The sequence below is a fragment of the Tympanuchus pallidicinctus genome, unplaced genomic scaffold, assembly GCF_026119805.1.
Source record: "Tympanuchus pallidicinctus isolate F22 unplaced genomic scaffold, pur_lepc_1.0 scaffold16, whole genome shotgun sequence".
Lineage (NCBI taxonomy): Eukaryota > Metazoa > Chordata > Aves > Galliformes > Phasianidae > Tympanuchus > Tympanuchus pallidicinctus.
The window spans coordinates 11,229,131-11,254,102 of NW_026294679.1; the positions used below are offsets into that span (position 1 = coordinate 11,229,131).

At 37.6% G+C, this 24,972-nt stretch overlaps 2 protein-coding genes across 10 annotated transcripts in view; one reads left to right on the plus strand and one right to left on the minus strand.

The window, feature by feature from the left end:
• The window catches only part of CFAP43 (cilia and flagella associated protein 43), a 45,809-nt gene extending 27,633 nt beyond the window's left edge, over positions 1–18,176 (plus strand). For 4 of the 5 annotated variants that reach the window (XM_052677926.1, XM_052677922.1, XM_052677924.1 and 1 more), the window contains 19 exons: positions 538–663; positions 1,092–1,196; positions 1,894–2,010; positions 2,922–3,128; positions 5,061–5,267; positions 5,955–6,044; positions 6,790–6,867; positions 7,637–7,762; positions 8,736–8,855; positions 8,934–9,041; positions 10,539–10,625; positions 10,907–10,995; positions 11,375–11,582; positions 12,229–12,341; positions 13,138–13,294; positions 14,196–14,360; positions 14,825–14,905; positions 16,398–16,551; positions 17,147–18,176. In XM_052677926.1, coding sequence (XP_052533886.1) covers positions 538–663; positions 1,092–1,196; positions 1,894–2,010; positions 2,922–3,128; positions 5,061–5,267; positions 5,955–6,044; positions 6,790–6,867; positions 7,637–7,762; positions 8,736–8,855; positions 8,934–9,041; positions 10,539–10,625; positions 10,907–10,995; positions 11,375–11,582; positions 12,229–12,341; positions 13,138–13,294; positions 14,196–14,360; positions 14,825–14,905; positions 16,398–16,551; positions 17,147–17,304 — 2,496 coding nt within the window. In that variant the 3' untranslated portion in view covers positions 17,305–18,176. The remainder of the gene's footprint in view (positions 1–537; positions 664–1,091; positions 1,197–1,893; positions 2,011–2,921; positions 3,129–5,060; positions 5,268–5,954; positions 6,045–6,789; positions 6,868–7,636; positions 7,763–8,735; positions 8,856–8,933; positions 9,042–10,538; positions 10,626–10,906; positions 10,996–11,374; positions 11,583–12,228; positions 12,342–13,137; positions 13,295–14,195; positions 14,361–14,824; positions 14,906–16,397; positions 16,552–17,146) is intronic. The other variant, XM_052677923.1, reaches the window with a different exon arrangement.
• A 266-nt stretch (positions 18,177–18,442) lies between these two features.
• Positions 18,443–22,745, minus strand: SFR1 (SWI5 dependent homologous recombination repair protein 1). Of its 5 annotated transcripts, none has more exons than XM_052677944.1 (4): positions 22,192–22,745; positions 20,907–21,022; positions 19,691–20,071; positions 18,443–19,471 (listed from the first exon to the last, which is right to left on the minus strand). In XM_052677944.1, exons 2-4 carry the CDS (start codon positions 21,000–21,002, stop codon positions 19,280–19,282), a joined length of 669 nt encoding a protein of 222 aa, XP_052533904.1. In that variant the 5' UTR covers positions 21,003–21,022; positions 22,192–22,745; the 3' UTR covers positions 18,443–19,279. The 5 variants fall into 5 exon arrangements, with proteins under 5 accessions (XP_052533904.1, XP_052533905.1, XP_052533906.1 ...); XM_052677945.1 differs by lacking the exon at positions 22,192–22,745 and adding an exon at positions 21,953–22,161; XM_052677946.1 differs by lacking the exon at positions 22,192–22,745 and adding an exon at positions 21,831–21,942.
• Positions 22,746–24,972: the final 2,227 nt, after the last annotated feature.

The following is a 24,972-nucleotide window of genomic DNA, read 5'->3' on the forward strand; positions in this document are numbered from 1 at the left end:
TGTTCTTTTATTTTTATTTTTTAAGACCACTTATTTTGTGGCTACCAGCTCCAGTGCTCTGTTACGGTCCAGACATTTTAATTATCTCTAAGGATGGAGACTCTATGAGCTCTCTCAGCAATCCATTGCAGTATTCCATCACCCTCATAGGAAAAAAAAAAAAAATGCTCAGAACCTCTCGTGTTTCGATTTGTGCCCATTGTCTCTTGTCCTGTCACTGAATACCACTGACAAGTCTATATTTATGTTTATAATGTATTTATATATACTGATAAGATCAATTCCTCCCACCTGTTTCCCAAATCTACTTCTTTCTAGTAGTGATTGATGACTGTGTTGAAAAAGAGTGTTTTGTGAGCATTTGCTCAACAACTATCTGATAGAACTCTTTGCATCTGTTCTAGTTTCCACAGAAATAAATAGGAGGCATTACTTAACTAAAATCATTTTCTCTGATAGTAAGTTTTGTAGTTAAAAATAGCATCTCATCTATTCACGTTCAATTAATTTTTTTCTTATGCTTATTTTATACATAAGATCCAGAAAATGATGCATGAAAATGAACAGGTGCCAGATATTGAGAAACTGGGACAGCAGGAGTTCAACCTGGATGTGGAAGAGCAGGAAAAAGCACAAGCAGAGGCTGAAAGAGAAGTGGCCAGGGTATGATAGAAGAGTGGGGACAGGGTGCAGTGGGGGGATGTTTTAAAACCAGTAATGAAAATTAAAAGGAATAATTGAAGAGCAAAGAGAGTAGTCTTAAAATTGCTGTTCACTGCTGAGTAGAAGGAAAAAAAAGGAGTATTTAAATCACTTACTGAAGTAGATAAAAATGTTTATCCAGACACTGCTAACTGGAATATGATCTATGCCAGTAATTGTAGTTCTAACACTCTGTCCTTGGGAACATTGCTTAAGTTTTTAAAATTATTCCTGTCAGTATCATGTGATACAAGTTTTTTGGAAAAGGTAGCTGTGATGGTCCAATGTAATGAAGTATTAGTAATTCTTTTGAGGTGTTTATTTCACTAACTTGATACAAATCACCTGTTTTGCACCACATCTTGTTATTCTGTTCTTCATCTTGAAAGATAAGGGAGAAGATTGAAATGGAGATTTTAGCTAATTGCTACTTGCAGGATGTCATCAAACATGAGTGCTGGGATTCCATGTGTGTAAAAGGACGGGCAGTTAAGGTAACCTCTGGTTTCTACCTAATTTTCTGCACTAGTTTATTCATTCCTTTAGGTGAGAGACAAACTAAATAGCTGTATGACACCTGTCTGGTTTACATGTAGTGTGGGAAAGAACTTCTTCCTGGGGCTTGTGCAAATTTTTCATTATCTCTTTCTCTGAGCCTAGCTAATTTTATCTTCCAGGGTTGATAAGAGCGCTGATAAGCAAATTACTCCTTAATTCCTTGATCTCAAAGAATATTCTTGTATGGTTTTGCTAAAGGTTTAGTAAATATTATTTTTCTCTGTGTAGTTGGTATGGCTTCTACTACGCAGAACATAACAGCAGAATTTAGCACTATTTTTGTCACTTTTGAGCAGAGGGACATTAATTATACTGAATTATCAAAACAGTGGTGGAAGACCAAGTCATTTTACAAAAATCAAATTTTGGTAGAATTCCTTGGATAAAGAGGCTGTGTCCATAAATTATTGAAGGAAGGTAAGAAAAAAATAAAATTTTAAATTTAAGTCAAACATTGTCAGTACCAAAAAGGCAAGTGGTTTTTGTCTTTTTTTGCTATGTCTGTTATTTTATTCCAGATTTTTAAGAAGTCATTGCAACTGTTTAGCATGCATGTATTAAACAAATTAATTAATGGGTACTTTATGAAGACCTTTCTACTTTGTTTTTTTTGTTTTGTTTTCATTTGAGCAGTGTTTCCATATGGCTTGTGAAGTGAAGAATTATCCCCTGAAGAAACGCAATGAAGAAGAGCTGAGAACTTTGGAGAAAGTTCTGCACTTAAGGAAGATAGAAGCAGCTAATCTTAAGGTTACAGTCTCTTCATATAATCACAGAATTGCAGGGGTTGGAAGGGGACCTCTGGAGATCTAGACCAACCTCTCTGCTCAAGCAGGATCCCTAGAGTAGATTACACAGGGAAGTGTCCAGGTGTGTTTTGAATGTCTCCTTTGAAGACTACGCAACCTCTCTGGGCAGCATTTCAAATCGGGATGTTCTGAACAGGCGTTTTAATTGTTCTTTACAGGGACACGTTTCTTGCTGTAAAAATTGTCCAAGTAAAAATAAAAAGATATGGAAAGATGAAATGTGGATTTTACTCAGAACAAATGTATCAATATTACAGAATTGTGGAGTAGTTGAATTTGGAAGAGCCCTCTGGCAGTCATCTGCTTCAAGCAACTTGCTCTGGGTCATGTCCATTCAAGTTTGGAGTATCTCCAAACATGGTTTTTCGTAACCTTCATGAGCAACTTGTTTCCATGTTTGACAACACTTACTTTAGAAATGTTTTCTTGTATTTAAATTAGGTTTACTATATTTTTGATGTGCAACCGTTTTCCCTTAACCTGTCAGTGGAAACTGAGAGAAGTCCAGCTCTGTTGTCTTAGGTCCCCACTGTCAGGTTTTTATGCTCATCAGTAAGGTTTCCCCTGAATCTTCTTCTTGAGGCTTAATAATCCCAGCTCTCTCTGTTTCTCCTCATATGCTTGGTACTTCAAATTCTTAACTGGGTATGTGGCTCTTCACTGAATTTGCTCCAATACGCCTTTGTGCTGCAGAACCCCACAACTGGGACCAAGTATTCTAGATATGATCATTATGACTTATTTTGATTTCTGGGCAAAGTTTAATTGCTGAATATGACCTCTAGAACATTTTTATGCAACTACCACAGAATTGTGTGCAAAATAAAACAGTTTTATTTTTGTAATATTCAGGTTCAGAAAAAAGTTCTTGAGACTAAATCTGAGGCTGTATTTTTTGAAGAAGAAGAGAATACAGGAGAAGTCATGGCTGGTGATACTGCATCTTGCTGCCTGGATGGAAGTCTGAGTTCTCAGTATGGTGCAGACACATCTATACTTTACCACCAATTGGACTTGCACTCCAGGGAGCAGAAAGTCAATCAGATAGTATTACTGAAGGTGACTATAAATTTGTGTTACTGCAGTGACACTGTAATATCTGTTGGTCCACATAGAGGTCACAGCCACTGTTAGATTCTGGGCGTAATTATACTGCACAATGGAGTGTTGCATAGAACTCTGATCATGAAAGCTGGTAATTGCTCATAATGTAGTAGAAGCTCATCATTTCATAGATTCCATAGAATGGCTTAGGATGGAATGGAAACTAAGACCCATGTATTTCCAATACCTTTGACATAGGCAGAGTTGCCACCTGCTATATCACAGTGCTCAGGGCTCTGTATGATCTGCCTTGAATGCTTGTAGGGATGTGGCATCCAGCTTATCTGGGCAACTTCTTTCTGTGCTTTACCATCCTCTGAGTAAAATCTGGGATTGTCTCAACCCAAGTGCAACATCTTGCACTTGGCTTCCATGGGCCCACTTTCAAGCCTCTGACATCCATTCCGTCTATTGTGTCAACTTAGCTTAGTGTGGACTTGCCAGCTTAAGTCTGGAAGAAAAATGTTTGTACAAAACTGGTAATCCAATTTGAGGGTCTTTGTAGTTGTTCACTAGGTTAAGAGTTTGTATAGATGAAGCTAGCTTGCACATCTCAGCGTGCTCTCTTAAAACTTGTCCTCTTCACTTATTACGTGCTGCTGATCTAAAGATGATGGGGTGAATACTTAAAACATTTCTTTTCAAACTTACCATGCCTTCATTAGGAGAATTTAATGTTTGTTATTTATTATTCATAACATGAGATTCTCCTACTACTTGTACCCTAGCCCCAGTGCCTTTAGTGATAAACATGATAAAAAATTGTTTTCTAGTGATGATAATTTACAAAGGTAGAAATGGTTAAACTAGCATTAAGCCCTGCCTCCTTAGAGTTCTTTGAGGCTGCTAATGCGAGCAGACGTTAGTGATTATGCATTATAATATATGAAATCTGGTAGATATACTGATGTTTGAAGTAGTTGAGGGAGAAACACGTGGAACACTTATCTTTTGAATATAAGCTGGGATTTAACAAGGTGATTTTACTGTGTGGCTTTCAGGATGCATATTTTATCTCTAATTGTAGAAGCACTTCAGTGAGCTTTGTGAATGACAGATGGCTGGCTAGGTATTGAGCAGAACCTTTTTTCTCCTCTCAACATTGTACCTTATCTGCCATCCTTCCTTATTACATCCTAACTCATTACTGTATTAGCAGTCAATTAAATAATCCTGAACACACATTTATTGTAATAGAAATTGTAGACATCTAAGCAACTCAAAATATAAAGCTTGATGATAGGACTGAAATTCTTTTTGTTTCAGTTTAGTAAATTGATGCAGCAGGAGAGACACGCAATTTTCCTTCTTTATATTGTACTTTTCTTTGCTGAGTTCAATTGCTTAGGGTAAAGGAAGGATTTGTCTATTAAGGATGTATGCTTAAAAAATCACTTACTTAAAGATGTCATGCAGAAAATCACATTAACACATATCAAAATTACAAGCTACAATCCTTAAAAATCAGAAAAGTGTATACTTAATTCTGCTCCTTCACCTGTGTTTTACAGTCTTTAGAATTGTGTAATTTTTTACTTTGAAGCACCTTCCTTCAGACAAAGACTGCAAAAAATGGCAAGAAGGCAGCCTAATTTTTTTTTTATTTTGTTTTGGCAACACTGTTTCTTTCAGAATCTTTGTTAAATGGCAAATACATAGTAGAGAAGGAATAAAAATTTCTAGGAAAAAAAAAAAAGAAATAGTAATTTGCCCACTTAACAAAGCTTGAACTCTGCAACTCTGCCCTTATAACAAGGAAGAATTAACAAGCTTCCCTGTCACACATGCAAATACAGACACCTATGATTCCAAAGTAGTATTTATGGAAGAATAGGACCTGTGCAGCATTGCTGTTCTTTTTTTTTTTTTTTTTTTTTTTTTCTCCAGGACATCATATACAAAGTGAAAACTGCTTTTAATAAGGAATTTGACATAGTTGCTCAACAAAAGGAGCAGGAGATAGCACGAATTAAAGAAAGAAACATAAGGATCCGAGAAATCTTGAGACAACTTGACCTCCAAGTGGAAGTGTGGGAGCCAAGTCTTACATGTGATGAGAAACCAGACCAGGTGTTTACTGTTCAGGATTCAGAGGTATCTGAAAAATAAAACTTTCACATTCACCTACACGTTATCTGATTCTTTTTGTTTCTAGCCATTGTTTGTACTGAAAAGCATTAAAACAGATTGTGTCTGTGTACTTAAAATCACCCATCTGGCTCTTCTTCTTTCGTTCCCCTGCCTTCCCTTTCCTAAATTTTAAAGTAGAAAGCCCCTAATAAGTCACTATGAAGTGAACAAAATACGGAATTAAGCTTTTAATCAGTCATAAGTGATGGTAGAATTTATCCTCGTTCTTGGTTAAAAGATTTGAACCAGTCTGGCAGCAATATATAAGTATAGGTGAGAGTTTCCCTGATTTTTCTTCAGTCTCTGAGCTCAGCTTCTGGGCACTTCAGCACAGTTAGTGTTGTACTTCTACATAAAACTGATTATATGTGAATATATAATTGCTCAAAACATGACTAACATTAGCTAAAATGATGTAGTTCGTATTTTAGCATTTTTGGAGCTAAAATATGCTTTTCATAGCTATTTCATAGCTTTTGGAGCTGTTCTAGAGAACAGTTTTGTTCTTGATGTATATTATCATAGAGCAGGACTTAAAAATGTGAATATTAAAAATTATTACACTGTTTTTCCAAATGTTTTTGTCCACGTATGATAATGTTCAAAGAAAATGTTTGGAACTCTGACAAAGACATGATTTCCTACTTTCAGATTAAAGCTGAAAAATACTTGACTCCACAAGAGAGAGAGAAAGCAGAAATGCTGACCAGACTTGAAATGGAAAGACACCTTGCTTCTCTGGTACTTAAAGTAGCATCCGTTGTACTGAGCAGGCCACTGTTACTCATTTGTCTTATTTAATACTGTACTGGAATACACCACCAATGTAGTACAGGATGTACAAATGTAAAAATGCTAAGTAATAATGAAATAGGCCTTTTCTGCTTATTTTCATTTACTCTCAGGTTACACAGACCGGCTGGGTGAAGAAAAGATTTGGTGTTATGCTTTCAGTTATTAAAAATTTGCTTAGTAGCAATGCAAAGCACCATATTGGGAGACGTGGGACTAGAAACATCTCTAAACGTATGCTGCTGTTTAGTCAAGAGCTCTGGGCTTAGTATGGCATGGTTGAGATTCTGACTTTTCTTCAGAGTTTGCTATATGATCATAATGCTTTCCTCTGGCTTTAAAATACATCTGTGAAAAGCCTAAGATGGTTTCAGCCCCCTAAAGGATGGACAGTAAGATGGTGGCACTACAGCTTCCTTCATCCTTGCCTGCCAACTGGGCAGGAGTAGTCTATGCATATGTACTATTTCTAAAGCTGCCAAAATTGCAGTTTTAGTTATTTGGGATATTATCACCAGGAGAAATTCTGACACTTTTAGTGTATTTCATACACACCTGCAAAGAGCATTAATAGTGACAGATTCAAATCCTATTTATGTTCTAGAGGTGAACTGCACTATTATAATTCCCAGAACTTGTAGCTAATACACTTACTGTGCATTCTTTAAATATACATATTTTTCATTTTTCCCAGGACAGTGAAAGACAGCGTGCTCTCAATGACATGATGGGTGGAGTTCTAGAAGTCACGCAGGAAGATATCTTGAAAATTGTGAGCTGTGTTTCTGCCACATCATTTGGACAGCTTGTCAATTTCTGAGTAAATGTGAATTTCAACCAGCAAGTATTTCCACTCTGAGTAATAAAAGAAGTTCAGAGAATTGTAGAATTGTGTTATGCCTAGATAAATTCCAGAAGAGGTCGTATAGTAGCCTCAAGTATGCATGACTGCTGCATGCATTTGGTCAAAAACACCTGTTCTATCACAGTGGAACATTGTAAAAATGTAATCTAGTATTGTCACTGTAACAACTGTTTTTTGAGGGGGACTATTATCCATGGGCTATTATCCATGACTGCAGTCTTACCACATTCCATTTAACTCAGCAAGGAAAGTTATTAGATCTGTAAAGGAAGGAAAGATTGTGAAAGAGTGTCACAGAAAACATAAAGGGTGAACTCGTGCTGTGTTCCTAGGATTGATCTCTTTCACAAAATTAGGACTGTTCTTAGAGGTGCAGTTGGAATTGGGAATGTGTACAGAAAACATACATCTTGTACTGACAAATAGTATATTTGAGCATGCCATACTTGTACTGTACAAGATCCACTAGAAAATCCCTGTAAGTAACTGGTAAAGAACTCAATCATATATATGCACAAAAAGCAACAGACCAGAGAAATGGAACATTCATGTTACTTACGGTTTGAAGCATAGCTACCAATACTACCTTTGGTTAAAATTGATGTGTATTCTTTCCTAGTGTGCTGATGGAGACTTAATACTGCTTCTGAAGCATATTTTTCTTTAATGCTTTCAGGATATTCCTCCACCTTATTTTATATCCAAGCCTGAAGATGAATGGAATGATCAAGAAAAGAAAATATTCAGAAAATACGAGGAAAAAGTTAAAGAGCTGAATGAAGAAAAAGAAAAGTATAGAAGGGTAAATTAAAATGAGAGAAGGAGTGGTTTTGTTAATGAGCAACATTTCTGATTTTTGTCAGGATCTATTTCTAAAATGGTACTAATAAATAGAACAAATGAAGAACAAGTGAATAACAAAGATCATGTGATGTATGAAGTTATAACTTAAACAGTAAAAAGGCAGTCTGTACTCATAACAACTTGTATGTACCAGGACTAATGATAGTTGACAAAAGATACTTTTCATTTCCAAATATACCAGTATTCCTAAAATGCTTTTTTTTCATGTTGCATTCCTGGAGTTGGTGATGCCATACACAAATAATGTCATTTCACCTTTGAAGTGGTATTTCACAAAGCAAACAAACAAAAACAAAAAACAAGAACACCCTATGTAGCCTGGCAGTACTTTCCTTTCAAGATGGAAATTAATAGCTTCATTCCCTTGGACAGCTCTCATTATTGTTAGGACAGATTTAAATAAATTTTACCACAGTCATCAAAATACTACTTTCCAGAATGTAGCTGTTGTTTAAATAAGATAAAATACAGAATCTAGCATTTTTAGCTAAAAAATAGCTGTTTAGAGTCATTAAGAGAAATACAAATTTGTATTTTGATTTTAAAAAAATAATTAACTTACACACCTCAGCTGCAGTGAAAGGGAGGGAAAATATCTTTTTAACTCTTTAAAAAAATGAAAACAGTTTTTAAAAATGGCCATACTTTGAAGGTAAATTAAAAAAATACATATTTCAATACTCTGATTCGGTTAATTTCAGGGCTATTCTGTTTACTGTTTATGCATTAGTGATATTGGATGGCTCTGGAGCACTTCAGGGCTTTAAAATCTTATGAGAAGAAAAGAAAACCTTTATATTGGAGAGGTGCTGTTCTATACTATGCATTCTCCAGCGTCCCTCAGCATACTGTATCAGAGTTTGTTCTTACAGATGAAACATTTGTTGTTCTTCTGTCCTTCTCTTCCCCAGGCACTGAAAAATGAATGGGAGGAACTTGAAGCTTCCATCCAGGAAACAACACAAAACTTTGATAAGAATGTGTGCAAACTTTTTGAAAAGAAAGTGAACTTAGAGAAGGTCATCTATCAGGTATGGCGGAGAACATTAGTTTTTCATCTATATCTCTGTGCAGCAGAAACGTTAATTTTTATTACCATCTTTTCACAGGAAGAACTCAAAATTGTCAATCTCATTTATTCTTTAATGTTGGATGAGGAGTTGGACAGTAGAAAAGCTGGACTTTGTCATTTCCTGGTAAAGAAGCAGAAAGAGAAAGTAAGTTATCATTTGGAATGCTTAGGAAATACATGTAATTGCTGTACAATTTCTTCTGAAAACTGTTCTTTCCAAATCACAATTTTGCTATGAATGATTTTCTGACAATTTTCAGAGCAGTTGACACTTTCTTAAGATGGGCATAAGACATGGATTATGAACATGTATGGTTTTGAGTAGATAGCTATCTTTGTTCATCTGGCGTTCTTTAGTAAAGCTGCATACATTGAAAATGGCATGCTGCTATTTGTTTGTTATACACAGTAGTTTTTAGTATCCAGTATCAAGCTGACAGGACCAGTAACGATGCCATTTACATTAGAAAAATGCACACAAAGAATGCTTAGAGGAGTCACACTTCTTGCTGGCTTGGCTAATGTAGTCCAGGGCCATGTGACTCGTATTTGCCAGTTCAAAGCATAAGCAGAGGTAGCATGGGTATCTGACTGTTGAAGCAGAACACAGGCAGTGTATAAAGTGGTTTTAGACTTGTCAGTGAATTTCATCTCCTGAAGAGTTTGCCAGTCCTTGCCAAACCATATACCAGTCAACAAAAAGACTGGGGAGCACAAGTAGTAGATTTGGATTTCAATACTACAAGCGTTTGCTGCCCACAGTACTGCTTTTGTCTGACACTTGTGATTTCTATTTCTTGCCAAACCCATCTGACTCATGGGATCTAAGCAGTAGTCTGCAGTTTGCTTCTGTCCCATGAGACAATGTTATCCCATTTGCCCACTTTGTGGAGGTGTTCCTGAGACCACACTGCCTCCCCGTGTCAAACCTCTAACTCATTCTGTACAGATCTCTTTGATTGCAGCTGCAGGCAGCTGTTTTTATGTCAGCTACAGGGACTGGCTCCAAAGTAGACATCCAGCCCCCTGCCACTGAATAGGATGAACTAGTTTTAAAATTATGTGAAGCAAAGGGTATACCAAGTTACATTTTTCGAAATACATCTTACCTTTAAAGTCTTTCTAAATATTGCCATTGCCATGTCTTTTCATTTCTGCGAACTGTCAAATGCAACAAAGCAAAGTACAAACACTTAAACAGCCTTGATTAAACAATTGAGCTTTCAAACAGGGCATTCATACAGGGCAATTGCATTCCAGAATCAAAATCTTCCACTGAACAGTGTTTAAGAATTTTTGACCAATCTTAGCTGGGATTACATGAAAGGAAAAGGAAATATCTATACATCTAAGGATCTAAAGGAAATATCTGTATATCTAAGAAATAAGGAATATCATCAGTAGTCTTTATATTCAAAATATAAAAAGAAGACTTGAAATACACAATTTTCTTATTTGTGGAATATTTGAATTTCGTATCTGTTCACCTTCAACCTGTATCCACAAATAACTTTCTGAAGGAGGCATTATATGGCTCTTAAAAATGGCTCATAAAGCTTTCTCTAGAATTGAGAAGGTGTCAGTTTTATCAGTACTTCTGCTGGCTGAGTTTCATTCTTGAAATTCTCTGGTTTTCCTACAGGTCAAGATGGCAAGAACAGTGGAGACTACAAGAAAGAAAATTGATTTTTACACAGGGCAATATGATAATGCAGTAGCTGAAGATAAGGTAAGGCTCCAGATAAGCACAGGCAGATTCAGGAGTAAAATAGTTATTGCTGTATCTTGGTAATGAGAAGAACATACTGTATTTTAAGTGTGGTATGAGTCCAGTTTTCTAAGCATGCTTTTCCAGAGGAAATCTGGACCACTTATGAAAGTTTTATATGCATATATTTTCCATCAGTACTTAATTTCAGTCATTTACGAAGTAAACTAAGATAGGAACAAGTTGCTGCTTTTTAAAAAATCACATTGTGATGACCAGGAAGCTTTCTGTTTTCCTCCTAGAATCTGGAATATGGTTTTAGGAAGAATTTTGCTGATGTTCCTGCTAATCTTCTTGATGAACTTTTGGAACTTTACAAATGTCGCCCAAGGTAGGAATAACCCTGATTAAAATAGTTCAAATACTAATATTTCAAAAATAAGATTTGGATTACTGAAATAATAAGCAATTATTGTGGTAATCAGTAGATTGCCTTCTTTTTATTAGATGGTTAGCAATAGTTGATTTCCTATCATACTAACAATTGTTATTTTGAGTACGTATATTTCCTGGTTTACACCACAAAATACATATAAAATGCAATCTAAGTAATCATCAGTTCTCATATACATTCTTATTTTGTGTAAGATGTAGTTTTACCTTTTTTTTCTTTGCAAGAAATTAAGAGTATGAAATATTCATAGTTGTATGTTGTATTCTTTCACGTAAGAATAAAAGTAAATACTGTATGTACTGTGTATGTACACTAGGACTGTAACAACAGAAATCTCTCTGGACACTGCAACCTGTTCTAGAAGTTCTTCAATGTCAGCTGAAGATTACAAAGATGAACTCACCCGTTTAATGAAAGCCATGGATGAACTGGATAATCCTGAGCACATGCCTAATGGCTTAGACCCATCTATATGGGAAAGTTTTTGTCTAGCTAGACGAAATAAATTCAAGAGTGAGCAGCTGGTATGTAAATGCTTTATTTTGCCACTATATTTTTCAAAGTACATACTGAAAATAGTTCAAAAATAATGCTAGGCTGGTGGTGAAATGAATAGGCCGCATAAATAAACTACATCTAATTGGGTTGGTTATGTCTGGCCACTTTCTATTCAGAATAACAGAAGTGTCAACAAAATAAACCAGCTCTAGTTCTTCAGAGCAAACATTACCATATTAACATGAGAGCATTTGATAGGGATATTTGTGACCTTGGTATGATTTCATTTTAAAACATTTCTATCTTCATATTAAAAAAAACTATTAAGGGATTTCATTTTCATAATCTTTTAGAGCCTTTCTCTTCTGTTAGCACGCCATATCTGCACCAATGCATAACCACTGCTAAAGCATCAGGAGCAATTCTTATTGGAGACTTTCTGCAAAGCTCTAGTGGACTATTTGTTTAGCTTAAAAGCATAGAAGTGGCAATCTCTTATCTCCAGAGACAGATCTGATGAGACAGAATAAATTATTTTCTGATCAGAACGTAGGACTCTGAGCCAGCATATTTATACATGCGTGTGTCTTCTTCAGATCTTTTCTCTTCTTGCTTATCCTGACAAATGTATGAAGTGGAGAAATTTTAGAATGTTACATGTCGCTTGTTCAGGTGAAATGGATGGCCCTAATTCTGGCAGAAATTGAGGTCTTTCTCCAAAGAAGAATAGATGACAATGAGAAGATGAGCTCAAAAATAGAAAAAATTTTCCAAGAACTCACTTGGTAATTTTGTTTCTTTTCTATATTCAGCTACATTTTGATATTCCAGCATCACAGTCACATGCAGAATTACACAGCTGTGTTCTTTTATCTAGAAGTCAGCTAAGATATTTGAGAGGTATGGTAGGATTGCAGCATGTGTGAGGAGGCTGAAGCCGATCTTACCTTAGCATTTTAAATAATGATGTCAGTAATGATGGCAGTGTGGTCTTCAGTGCAAACTCACTACCCCAAAAGCTGTATCATACATCATAATAGTGATTACCAAGAGGCTTTTAAGGCCATAGTTGAGCTAGTTGGTCTAGTTAATTTTTCCTCGTGTAGGCCCAGAGAAACCACAGTGATCACTCCTGTTTGCAGTTTGCTGCTCAGTCACATGACACCTGGTTTCACTGAAATGATTTTCATTTTTTGTATATACAACATTTTTCATATTTGTTGTCATTCAGGAGCAAACCTCAGGAAAATTGCACTGAAAAAAAAAAAAAAGAGGTGCTATCAGGAAGTCTCCTTCATTTCCTTGGCAATCATTATTAAGATTATTGGTCAGGTAGGGCATTTTCTCTCAGAACATCTGCTAGAGTGTGTTAACCTGAATCTAGATGTGGACAACTTTATATATGGAAATAAGTTGCCAACTCTGAAGTAATTTGGGGAGTGAATAAAAGACAAGGTGTGGAAGAAGAGTAAGCCCCACTTGAGCACAGCATTTATCACCCAAACATTTTGAAAATCATGGGAGGATTTAGATATTCAAGTTGCAATCACTAAGCATTGCTTTTGTTTTCTGCTATTTTAGGCTGCAGGAGGAGAAGATAAAATTTCAACTGAATTTGACTTTCCAGTTTTTGCTAAAACAAGGACAGGTAGAATTTGAAAGTACTGAGATCCCAGATTACGCTGATGCCATTTTCATTAAAAAGAGTGTTATTGAAGAACTGAATTGCAACATCATGGTAATTTATGAGAGAGGAAGCTTAAGTTTCTTAAATAAAATATTGTCTTTCAGAGATTGGGTTTTTTTTCTGTAATCACAGAATCACACAGAATCACAGAATCACCTGGGTTGGAAGGGACCTCAAGGATCATGTAGTTCCAACCCCCCTGCCTAGCAGGGCCACCAAACGTACACATTCAGATCAGTAATATCTAGTTTCAAAGCAATAAGGTCAACTGTAAACTACAAGATAGTGAGAATTTTGTAATGTCTTTTATTATTATATATAGATTGCAACATGGACTGCTTTCTTTATGTTTGATCAATAGAATTTAGATAAATGAAACAGTTTTTAGACCTACCATCACTTACATGCTGTAAATAGAAAATATTAATATTACAGGCACAAGCCCTAAAATTCCCTCAAGGCAAACATACAGTCATGTTGAACCTTAGGTTACAGTAAGATTTAAAAAAATAATAATACAACTTTTAATATAAGGTTTCAAGTGTAAGTATCACTTTCACAGTTTTTCATACTTGCTTATGTTTTTATTAGGCATTCTACTATAAGTTTTTATTTTTCATGCTCCTGCACAAATAATTCAGTAATAACTACAGAGTACATTAAGTGTGTATTTTGCAGAGGTGAAAAGCTATAATGTTCTTGTAAAATATAAGATGGAGTGTGATGTTATTTGTAATTTTTGTTGTAATTTTCCTTCTGTGATCCAAGGCTGTGATGTGGGACACAAAAGGGAATAAAATTCCAAAGATAGCCATCTAGAGCATCTGGAATTAGTGTATTCTATGGCGTATTTTCCTTACTTAATCTAGTAACTTTGGCACCTTGCCCTTGTTGCAACTAATTATTTCATAACCCATGAAATGTGTTAACTAAAAATAATCTCTATTTTCAGGATCAAGTAGAAAAAAAAATTGCTAGCATGGTGGAATGCAAAGAATTCTCTAAGGGGATATTTCAGCTGGAATGGGAGCACAAGAAAATGAGAATGCAAATAGAAGATCTGAATCAGAAAGCTCGGGATATTGCAACATTACCTATTACCAAAGATCGCCAGCTAGTGAGTTATTTTCTCTAAGTTACATTTTGACCACAGTGAATTTTGTTGCACAAAGCTTTTATCTATTAATTTGGTGGGTTGGTACCCTGAAAGGATGAATGTTGAATCTACAGAAATCTGTCTACTGCCTATTTTTGACTGCCCTCTGTGCTTAGATAACCTTATAAATAAAAGTATAGTTTGGTGTTTTGCTGTTGCTTTAAAAACAAACAAACAAACAACAAAAAAACACAATTTGTTCAGTCTTTGTTTGCATTAAATCATAGAAATCATGCTTTTTAACAGCTGTATGGTATAGTATTCCTGCAGCATCAAAACCTGTCTTTAAAATGTCCATTTATGATGACAAGTAAGGTATTTTACTGCAGAAAAGTACACTGAGGTTTTTTTTTTTTTTTTTTTTTTTAATTTCACAATTTAACAAACAGGCTTGACAAGCTGATTTACTTGTTTTTAATTCTCAGTTCCTAACCATGCTGGACTATGATAGCCACATTGCCCACCGCATCGCAGTGATGGAGCAGACTCTTTGTGTCATGGATAAGGTGAACCACCTCCTTTCACAGATATATCCTAACTGTTCGGCGCTAGGAAAAATGCTTTTAAAGAATAATGGTAACTGATGTAGCCATACTAAACTCTTCAGCTAGCTCAAGGACTGTTGAAGTGTAACCACAACAGTACACACAGATGAATATATGAGGGCTGATGAAGACATGAAAACAGTGCTTCCTATGTTATTGTTAGTCCATGATGTCAGAGGTGGATGTTGGTGGAATGGCTGTAGAGGCTGAACCTTCCTACCAATATTTTGCTATGTGTTGTTGCCATGGGACAGATGGCAGCAGAGGGGCAGTCTGACAGATTGGCATCTGACAGGGAAGCAAAGGTATGTCATTGAATTCTTTCATGTGCAGAAGAATGGCACCCACTGACAGTCATTGATGCTTGCTGAATGTTGATGGAGTCCAAATAGTGGATGTGAGCACAGTGAAGTGGTGGGTGGTGTGTTTCAGTGGTGGCAGCAACAACAGTGGGTCACCTCATATGAGCATGGCATGCAGACTCTTGTTCATCACTGGTAAAAACGCACAGCTAATGGAGGTGAATTTGTTAAAGTGCATTGTAGCTGAGAATTTATCAAATAGTGCTGTTATGCTCTCTGCATCTGTTGAATTTCCATTACTTTTGGAGCAACCAGTGTGCAATAGCTATGTTGTTTATTTATCTGTCTTTCAATAGTTTCAACTTGCCCCGAGCCATCATAGCAGCACTGTAGCCAGTAGCCAGCTAAAAAACTCTGAAGTCTTTGGAAGCAGTTGGGCATGAATCTACTTTGTTCCTAGAATTAAATGTCTTCCTTCTTGAAAATTTGAATGCAGACCTTCTTAACACTTCTTACAAATCACTGTCCATAAAAGTCACTATTCTATTCTCTAATGAAGTCTTGTTTCAAATCTTCACTGCTTAATGTTTCTCTCTAGCAGCAAGTCTGTTCGTAGTATCACTGCCTTCCTATATTCAAAATAACAGAGACACAATTAGTTCCTTACCTATTTTAACATTTTATGGCTATTCTTGTTTTTAAGGGATTCCACTGGATTTTCTGCAGCTTACTGTAAATGACATCAGCTGCCATTTTCTCTAAGTTCCTCTTCAATCTTCAGTATTGACTTTATCTCTTTGCAGCCCTTCAGATGTCTTCAGCACAGCAGCCCTACCTCCTGTAGCATCTGGCAGCCAAAGAGAACTTTCAATGCACTGGTTTCATTGACTTCCTTTTCCTGCTTTGCCTGTTCTGTAGTTAATCTTTCTTCTTGACCCATGCATTTTTCTTGTCTGCTACTTCTATTTAAACACTCTAAAGCATACTGAAATAGTGTGAAAGTAAAGCTAGAATGTGCTACTGGTCAGATCCAAATACATGGAAATAAACAGAGCTAATATGCAGTGTTGAAGACTATAGGCTTTCATCCAAAGTTTGAACAGCTTTCATATAATCTCATGTATTTGTTTTATTCATTTGGAAATGCACAGCTGCACAAGAAGAATATGAAAAAACATCAGAAGAGAATTAAAGAGTTGGAGAAGTGCATCAGTTTAAAAGAGCAAGCAAACTATGAGCTGAGCCTTGAGCTGAAGGAAATGCTCGTGTCTGTTTCAGAAAGGAGGCATATCTATCATGCAGCTGGTGAGTTGCAGTAATGCACTTTAAGTCACAAAGAACATTCAGAAAGTATCTCCAACATTACAGTCCTGTTCTCCGTCAGCATCCTAAAGGGCAAGAAATGTTTATTTACTATTTCACATGCATAATTAGCAGTACTACTTCTACCACGACAATCTTAACATTGTTTACGTAAGAACATTCCTGCAGATGGATACTGTTGTAAAGTCAAAATATTACAGCCATTAATATCTTCATTATACAACAGACCTTTATTTGTAAGACTGTCCAACACACTTCTTTTCACATACTTAAATGAACAGAGGAACTAAGAAGGATATCCCTTATTAGGAAAGCTATATAGTTCTTCCAAATGTCAAATGATTAATTTCACAGCATTGGGTATTTGTTAAAAAATAAAGGAAGTGCAGCCAGTGCCTTTTAAACTTTTTTTGCTTTATTCACTACTATAAAGACCATTAAACCCAACTGCGAGCCTTTTTGAAAAATGTGTGCTGCTTTTATACAGAAATTGGAATGACCCTTGAGCAAGTCCAGTACATTTGTAGACTATGCATCCACTTTAAGTCTAGGCTGACTCATATATTGTTTTATGCAGACATGCAGCATATTTCTGAAAGGAATGCAAAGCGGCGTTACCAGGAGATTTTGAAGCAGAAACATCTGCGAGGTCTCATAGAGGAACAGGAAAAACACCTTGGAATTCTTCAAGCAGAAGCTGAAAGATTAAGATCGAAAACGTTCCCTATTCTTTAAAAATCCCAATCCTGGTAGATATACAAGAATATGAATTTGGAAATCTACCTTTTGTCTCTGCACTTGTCTTTCAGCAAATATTTTTTTCTGGTACCATCTCCTGTTCTTCTGTTTCTTCTCAAATAACAGCACTTTGAAGGATACATGTTTGTTTCATACATTTTGTACCTTGTCTTACCTACATTTTTTTTCTTTTGTGATGCATTTCTGCTCTTTTGATTATATAAACCATATAGCTTATTACAGAAAATAACTGAAAGATTATCTTGTAGGAATGATAGGAATACACCTATTTCCTTAGAATGCAGTTGTAGGATAGTGTGAAGTACTGCAAGAAAGCAGTAAATCTGCATCTGCCACTTGCTTCCCTTTTCCATGCTTCGTGTCAGTTTTTCTCTACCTTTAATAAATTCCCATAAAATCTAAAATTATTCCTCTGTGACAGTATTAATAGCTTTGATATCTTGATTCAGCAAAATCCTATACCTGTAATGAAATGTACTTCTGTTGTGACTGCATTACAAACACTTCTGCTTAATCGCCTCAGAGGATTTTAAAGGATTCTAAATACGTCTCCATTCTTCCTGCGTGCTTTTTTGCTTCTTGCTGAAACTTCCTTAGAAACAACAGAATTCCAAACTCGCTAAAGGTCTTAGGAAAAAGAACTGCCCCCAAAAGGAAGTCCCATCATCTTGTTTCAGTAAGTTAAAGAGGCAGAAGAAATGAATTATTAGTACCTAAAATGTGATCAGTAATAAATGTTGTTCTTCATTAATTCCCAGTGGGCAATGCCACTCGGTATTCCTCAAAGTAAACTGTGGCTACAAACTTCAATTTAATGAGCCCTAACAACATTAAAACAGACTATTTCATCTGTGTTTTTCTTTCCACTTCCCTTGGGGTATGGACAAAATTACTTCCTTATTAATGAGTAATTGCCACATATAAAGAAAGCAGTTAAACTACAGCAAATAAGGAATGGGGGTGTAGTTAAAAATATTTACAGCAGGAAGCATGGTAGATCAAGTACAGATCTATATACTGTTACAGTGGATAAAAGAAGGAAAACAAAAGGGGGTTGGACTTGATCTCTGGAGGTCCCTTCCAACCCCTACAATTCTGTGATTCTGTGAAAAGCAGACAAGTCACCACAATACATACATAGAAGTGAGAAAATAAGGAATTTCAAGTTGAAATAATAAGAGTAAAACATTTTGAGAAGACAGTGTTTATTGGAGAAGGAATGAAATGCTGGAGTTTTCTTTAGTGTTACTGCAGAAAGGTAAATGATGCTGTAATTGAAGAATCTTGGAGAGAGAATGCCTCAGCTCTCAAATGAGCCAGTACAGTAGACAGATGGCAGTTACATGTTTTTTTTTCTGTTACCAAAAGCTGTCAGAGTTCCTCTAAAAACAACTGTCTGGATGAGGGTCAGTGCCATTATGAGATACTTCCCTTAGATGTTCTTAATAGCTTTAATTATTGCTAATTGCAGTTCCAGAATATTAACACAAAAATTATCTTTACCTGACTTGCAAAATGATGTCATTAACTGGCAGCAGGAATAAGTTTGGAAGATGAGGATGTATCTATGAGCAAAGAACTGAACCCTTCTCCCCATCTAAACACCAACAGAAGTGACAGTTGATTTGAACTTGCATTCTGTCTTAAAACCATGAAGAGTAACAGGTACAAGGCAGACAGCTGTTTGATTAAAGTATTACTTGATTTCATTTTATTTAAAATAATCACTAACCAAGCTCTCTAGCCAGTTTTCCAAAAGTCTGCATAAATTCAGTTTTCACTATAAAGTAATGGTTTTTACAGCCTACCATGTTTCAGTATGCAGTTTCACAAGCTCTCATGAGAAACTCTCACCAAAACAAACTAAGAAGTGTTGATCAGACAATGGATTTTATCAGTCCATTCAGTCTTTTTTGCTGATGCATGTAATTGAAAGCTTTGCACCAGTAGGTTACGTGTCCACAAAATCTTCTTCTGTTCTGCTGTAGTGCAGTAAGTGGTCTTCCAATCCAAAAGTATCTATCAGCTGACTGAGACTCACTTTCTTGCCATCTGCAGAAAAGGCAGACTGCAGCTCATACAGCATCAGCTGGGTACTGCTTCTCCATTTTACTATCAAAGCCTGCAGTTCAGACAGGTTGTTCTAGAATTGGGATTAAGAAAAAAATAATCAGCAACATTTCTGCAAATGAAAAATGATTTTAGTACCCTGCAAATCTATTTTTATTAAATGGCTTAAACTGACCTAATATACAAACACTACACAATTACAATTAAATGTGGCTTAAATCAATAAGAAACAACACCATTCAATTTCACTTCAAAGAGTGATTTAGAAGGGCTTTCTAGAGGTCATCCTTACCTTAGATCGGTACATCTTGACCAGTTTGAGCCTTCGAAGTAGCTCTTCCTTATCTTTCACTTGTTTCATCAGCCTTACTTTTTCTTCTAGGGACTGCTGCTGACTAACATCAACCCTTACCACATTCTCTGCTGATTTGCAGAGATTGTTTTCCTTTAACGGACTTTTGAAATAAGTATTTACAGTGCAGTTTCTTTCCAGGCATTCAGAACCATCTTGTAATGTGGAACAATCCATGCCTGTCTTTGGCAGACACCCACTGTCAACATCTGCACAGTCTTTTTCTTCAGTATCTACCTTGAGCCGCTTTGCCACTGTAAAATTAGCATTAAATGAACGTCTCGTTTTCCTTAATCGTTCCCTTAGAGTTGCACTCATTGGCTAAAGAAAATGAAGAACAAGAAAAAAACACTCATCTCCAATCAAATTTCAAAGAACTTTTTATCCATACAGAACATGTGATTAGTAAAGACAACCATAAGACAGACTTCTGAATTGTCACCGTCTTTTGCAAACGTAAAAGTTAACCTCTTCCTTTCAGGTGTGTTTGCACACAGCAGCAATTTACTAAAAATATATATCTGTATTGCCTTGTTTATTTATATACGTGCGTGTGTATAATCCTTAAAGTAAACCCTCATTAATGCACTTAGTCTTTGTGCAAAGACACATGGCATATTTCAACTTGGCTATTTCCAGCTAGTTCCACTTCTCCTCTTGTTTAATGGAGATAAGGATTTTATTTTTTTCTTAACATTGCATCCTACCACACACACACTTCCTCTATTAGCACTAGTATAAAACATCTATATACTACTTAAGAGTATCTGTTAACTTGTTTTTAAGTGTTTGTTTTTAAGGGACTTAAAGGCATGAACAAGTCAAAACTATATACATAATTTTGACTTGTTCATGCCTTTAAGTCCCTTAAAAACAACTTAACAAATGTATTTATAATTTCTAACGTTTTTATCCATGGAAAAATCCTAAAGCACAGGAAAGGATTAGTTAAGGGACATTTGCAATTTAGGCTCAGTTTAGGCATAGTTCCAGTTTACACTGATATGCACTATGGCAAGTCTGAGTGCTTCACTATAGTGCGTGGGAGGAGAAACACCAAAGCAGAGAGTACTATTTTCAAATGCAAGTAGAAGTCACAGGAGGTCACTTTACATATATGGGAACCAAGAAAAGTAGGACCTTTAAGTTTCTATACCTGTTTTCCTGAAGTAGTCCTCTGTGGAGCTGCTGTCCCAGAATCCTTTGGTGTATGGCACAAAGACGTCAATTTATCACACGCTGCTTCCTCCATCTCAAGGCAGATAGCAGTTCCTGTTGAAAAACAAATTGGGTGCTGCTGTTCTCACCTGATTATAGCGAGCCATATGGCTGCAGAAATGAGTAAAAAGCTCTGGTAAGAAATACTAGGGTTTATTTTCTAATGGTTACGAACTGTTACAGAGGAGCAAGAGAACTTATGAACCACTTGGACTTAGTTTGCCTGTAAATCAAAGGTCAGATCCTACAACATCAAACTCATCAAAAACCCTTACTCCAAATAAACTGTATTTTCTTAACCTCAGCAATCCCTGCTGCGTGTCTGACTCAAAGGCACAACCTTTACAAAGCCAGGTTGTTCAGAACCAGTCCATTCATTGAAGGGCAGCCCGAGCAGCGATAAAGGATTGCTGGGAGCCACAAGATTTTTGTAGTCCATCTGTGTGATCAACCTTTTCCATTAAAAATAGTAACAGGGTACTCATGAAATAACCCACTGCCTCGTTTGATCCTTCTGGGGATGCTGCCACACAGCTGGAAGTGTAGAGTCCAAGTCCACATTCCCCGTATGCTCCTGAATGGAAGCGGCACACCTCTCAGCACGAGCCAACAGTACATTGATTTCAGCGTGACTTCGCACAGCGCTCGTGAGCCACCTGCTAACGACCGAGCTGCAGCCGCAGCCTCAGCTCACCTAAAAACTGTAACTAGGAACCTCAAAACGGAATTCCCTTTAAAATCCTGCAAGCAACCGCACTCCTCAGAGCTACGCTTGGCACGCCGGGCCGGCCCCTGGCGCTGCCTGCCCGCCCGCTTACGCGGCGGAACCGCGTTCGGCAGCTCCCCCCGAGGGGCCCTCCACCCTCTAGAGAAACCGAGGGAGGAGGAAGGCCGGGGTTCAGCAGCCCGAAGAGAAGAGGAACCCGCAGGAACCACCCGTCGCTGCGCCCCACGCCAAGCAAAACAATGCACGCAGCTCCTCACCGAGCCGAGCGACCCGCCGGCTGCGCTTCAATTTCCCGCTTCCGGGCAGTGGGCGGGGCGCGCGGGGCTGCGAGCGGGGAAAGGCGGAGTGAGGCTGGTGTGCGTGGTGCGGGAGGGCGCGTTAAGGTTGTGATCGGGCGGGCGGATGGAGGCCCGCATCCGCCGTGGAGGTGCTGGGCGGGGCCGGAGTTGTGGAATACCCAGTGCAGGATATCTACGTAGATCCTATACGCGCTTACCGCTGCAGCTGGGCTAGCTTGCTGCGTCTGCTAGGCCAGCATGGACACGCTGCCTTCTGGCCGAGGCCTTGATCGAGGCTGGCCGCCATCTTGCTACACGTACTCCTGCCTCAGGGAGAGGGGTCTCAACATGGCGCACTCCACGGCGCAGTGGTAGGCTGAAGTCTGACTGGGATTTCAGCACTGCCAAGGGAGCCGCGGCTCTGCTTTCCACAAAGCACCTTCTGCATCAGATGCTGTCTCCTCATAGAAGGGGAAAAGCTGCACGCTTCCCAGCAGACTTTCACGTTTCACAATACTGATCTGTATAGGATTTATTTATTCAGCACAGCTGTGCCAGGACTGAGGAAACGATCAAAAATGACCATAGTGGTGATTGCTCCCACTTGTATCAGGCCCTCTTGCTGCATTGGTCACAGCTGAGCACATGGAGCAGGCATACCTGCACAGAGCTTGTAGGTCGTGCTCTTTATTTCTGTAGCAGAATGGCAGCAATTTGTTGCCTGATTGCTCTGTACAGCCATAGAGGAGGATGCTGGGCTTCCATCTATGTGGAGACAAGATAGCACTGAGGTGAGTAAGCTCAGTATAGGAAACATTAGTTTGACCCTAGGCATGCTTGCTTATTTCAAATAGAATTTTATAGCGACAGTAGAGCCTTTTTCTCTCAGAACATTAACAGTAAAGGTATCAAAGCATTCACAACCCTTTTGTGAGTTGGTCTGGGAGATCGGAATACCATTAGATTATTGGACTGTGTGAAACAAATGTTTAGCCATGTGGAATATTAGTAAATATGTATTTACCAAATGTTTGAAGTTAGGTTATGTGATTAAACCATATGATCAGTTGTAACTGTGCAGCAAAAACACAACATAGTATCTCCCCTGTTGCTTGAGGCAGTTGTGAGGTGTTTTTAAACCTTGGTGTGGCCTGGTGCTTTTGATAGTTTATTACAGCTAAACGCATGTCATATATTTTAAAGTGTGTTAAAAAAAAAAAAAAGTGGACTTTTCAAGTGAAGTGGTGAAATTGCTCATGGAACTCCTACAAATGGATCAACTCAGTTGAATTTCAAATGCACTGGAGCTTTGAGACAACATGTCTCCAACTTCACAACATGTTTCCTTCTGTCTCAGGGATGGTCCCGTTTTAAATTACTCATGCTCTGTTGCACAGACACGCTAGCAGTTGAGTTGCACAAGAACAACAGAAAGCTTAAGATTTTAGATCGTTTGCCAGCTGAGATTCCAGTAAGATTTTACAAGAACATAACGCATGAAAAAGTCATCTCGTGTATTATCATTGCTGCCTTATTAGAGCAACGCCCATGTGCCCCACCCCAGGTAAGGATTCCAGTGAGCTTGAAACTGTAAATATTGAAGGATGGCTCCACATGTAAGGTTCATGTATTTAACGTAATGCAGAGAGGAGAGTAAAGGAAACTATTATCAGTGTTTACTGATAGGTAATGGCTCTAGGAGGAGGTTCTGCTTGAGATTAGTGTTAAGTGTTCAGCTGTGTGCACCAAGTTTTTATATGGATTTACTTTGTGCTTACATGCGTGAGCAGTCTTGCAAAAGCACGTGACTGGTTGAGGCATTGGGCAGGAGGCCTGGGACTGCGCTGGGAGCTGGAATCATCTCAGTCTCTGTCCAGAACTTTTATTGCAGAAATGCAGTAGTATTTGATACTGTGTTATCCACATCTTAACAACGGCAAACAGAAGTCAGACCAACATCTTCCTCTCAAAAAGGAAAAAGAAATTATCTATGTGTTACCATACCAGCACGTCTATGGCACGCTGTAGAGCATTTTGCAACAGTTCAGTTAAGCTCACCAATATGTGCATACAGTTAAGCATTATAATAGCTGTTGTTTGATTACTTTTTATTCATTATGTGGTCAAAATAGTTTGAGTTATGCAAAATTAAAGAAAAAAATTATAGGAAATTGAGCACTGGGTAATATAGTTATTGAGATGTGTTTGCTGAGCATACCTTCAGAGGAAAGCAGAGAAACTTGTTTCCATGAAAGACATCCCTGAAAGCTTACTACTTGGTTTTATTTGTTTTTCCAGTGATGAGGCTTTATTGATTGGATTTTTTCAGTTTACACCAGTTGAATGGCAGACAACTCAGCTATACAAGTGCTCTCTTTTTAAGGTCTCTTTCATTAACGTTACATTTCTAGAGGAGCAGTAGTGCTTAAACATCAGTGCTAACATGACAAGAACATGTTATGGGCTCCTGTGGCATTATCTATTGTAGCACATCCAAGTGGAGAGAAACAGTGAAGGATACTGGCTCTGGGTTGACCTTTACAGATTCTTCTCTTCCAGAGCACCAGAAATGTTTTTAGAGTGCCAGAACTTCCATTGAACAGCTTGTTGGGCGCAACAGTTGTGCTGCTTCTCTCTAAGCATTGCCAATGAGTAACGGAGATGTTAGCCAACATACTAAGTCTTGAGGCACTTATACATTGTTCCCTTTTCTTATTTTTTTGAAATCTATTGATCTTGCTTAAAGCCAAATGATATATCCTGACGCATGAAGTATTCTGCACTGTCTACATGTTTTCTCTTGCCTAAGGCAGCAGGGTGGAGTGTTTTTGTGCATCCAACCACTAACTGCTGCAGAAATTTTTCAGTTCCCACCCACTTCAGCATAGGCCTTGGGCTGTGTTTTTACTGGCTGCAATTCACTCCTCAAAAATGTTCTGACTTGTTTATAGCTGTTTAAATATTTTAAAGGAATGGCTGCTAGATTCCCGGAGTAAAAC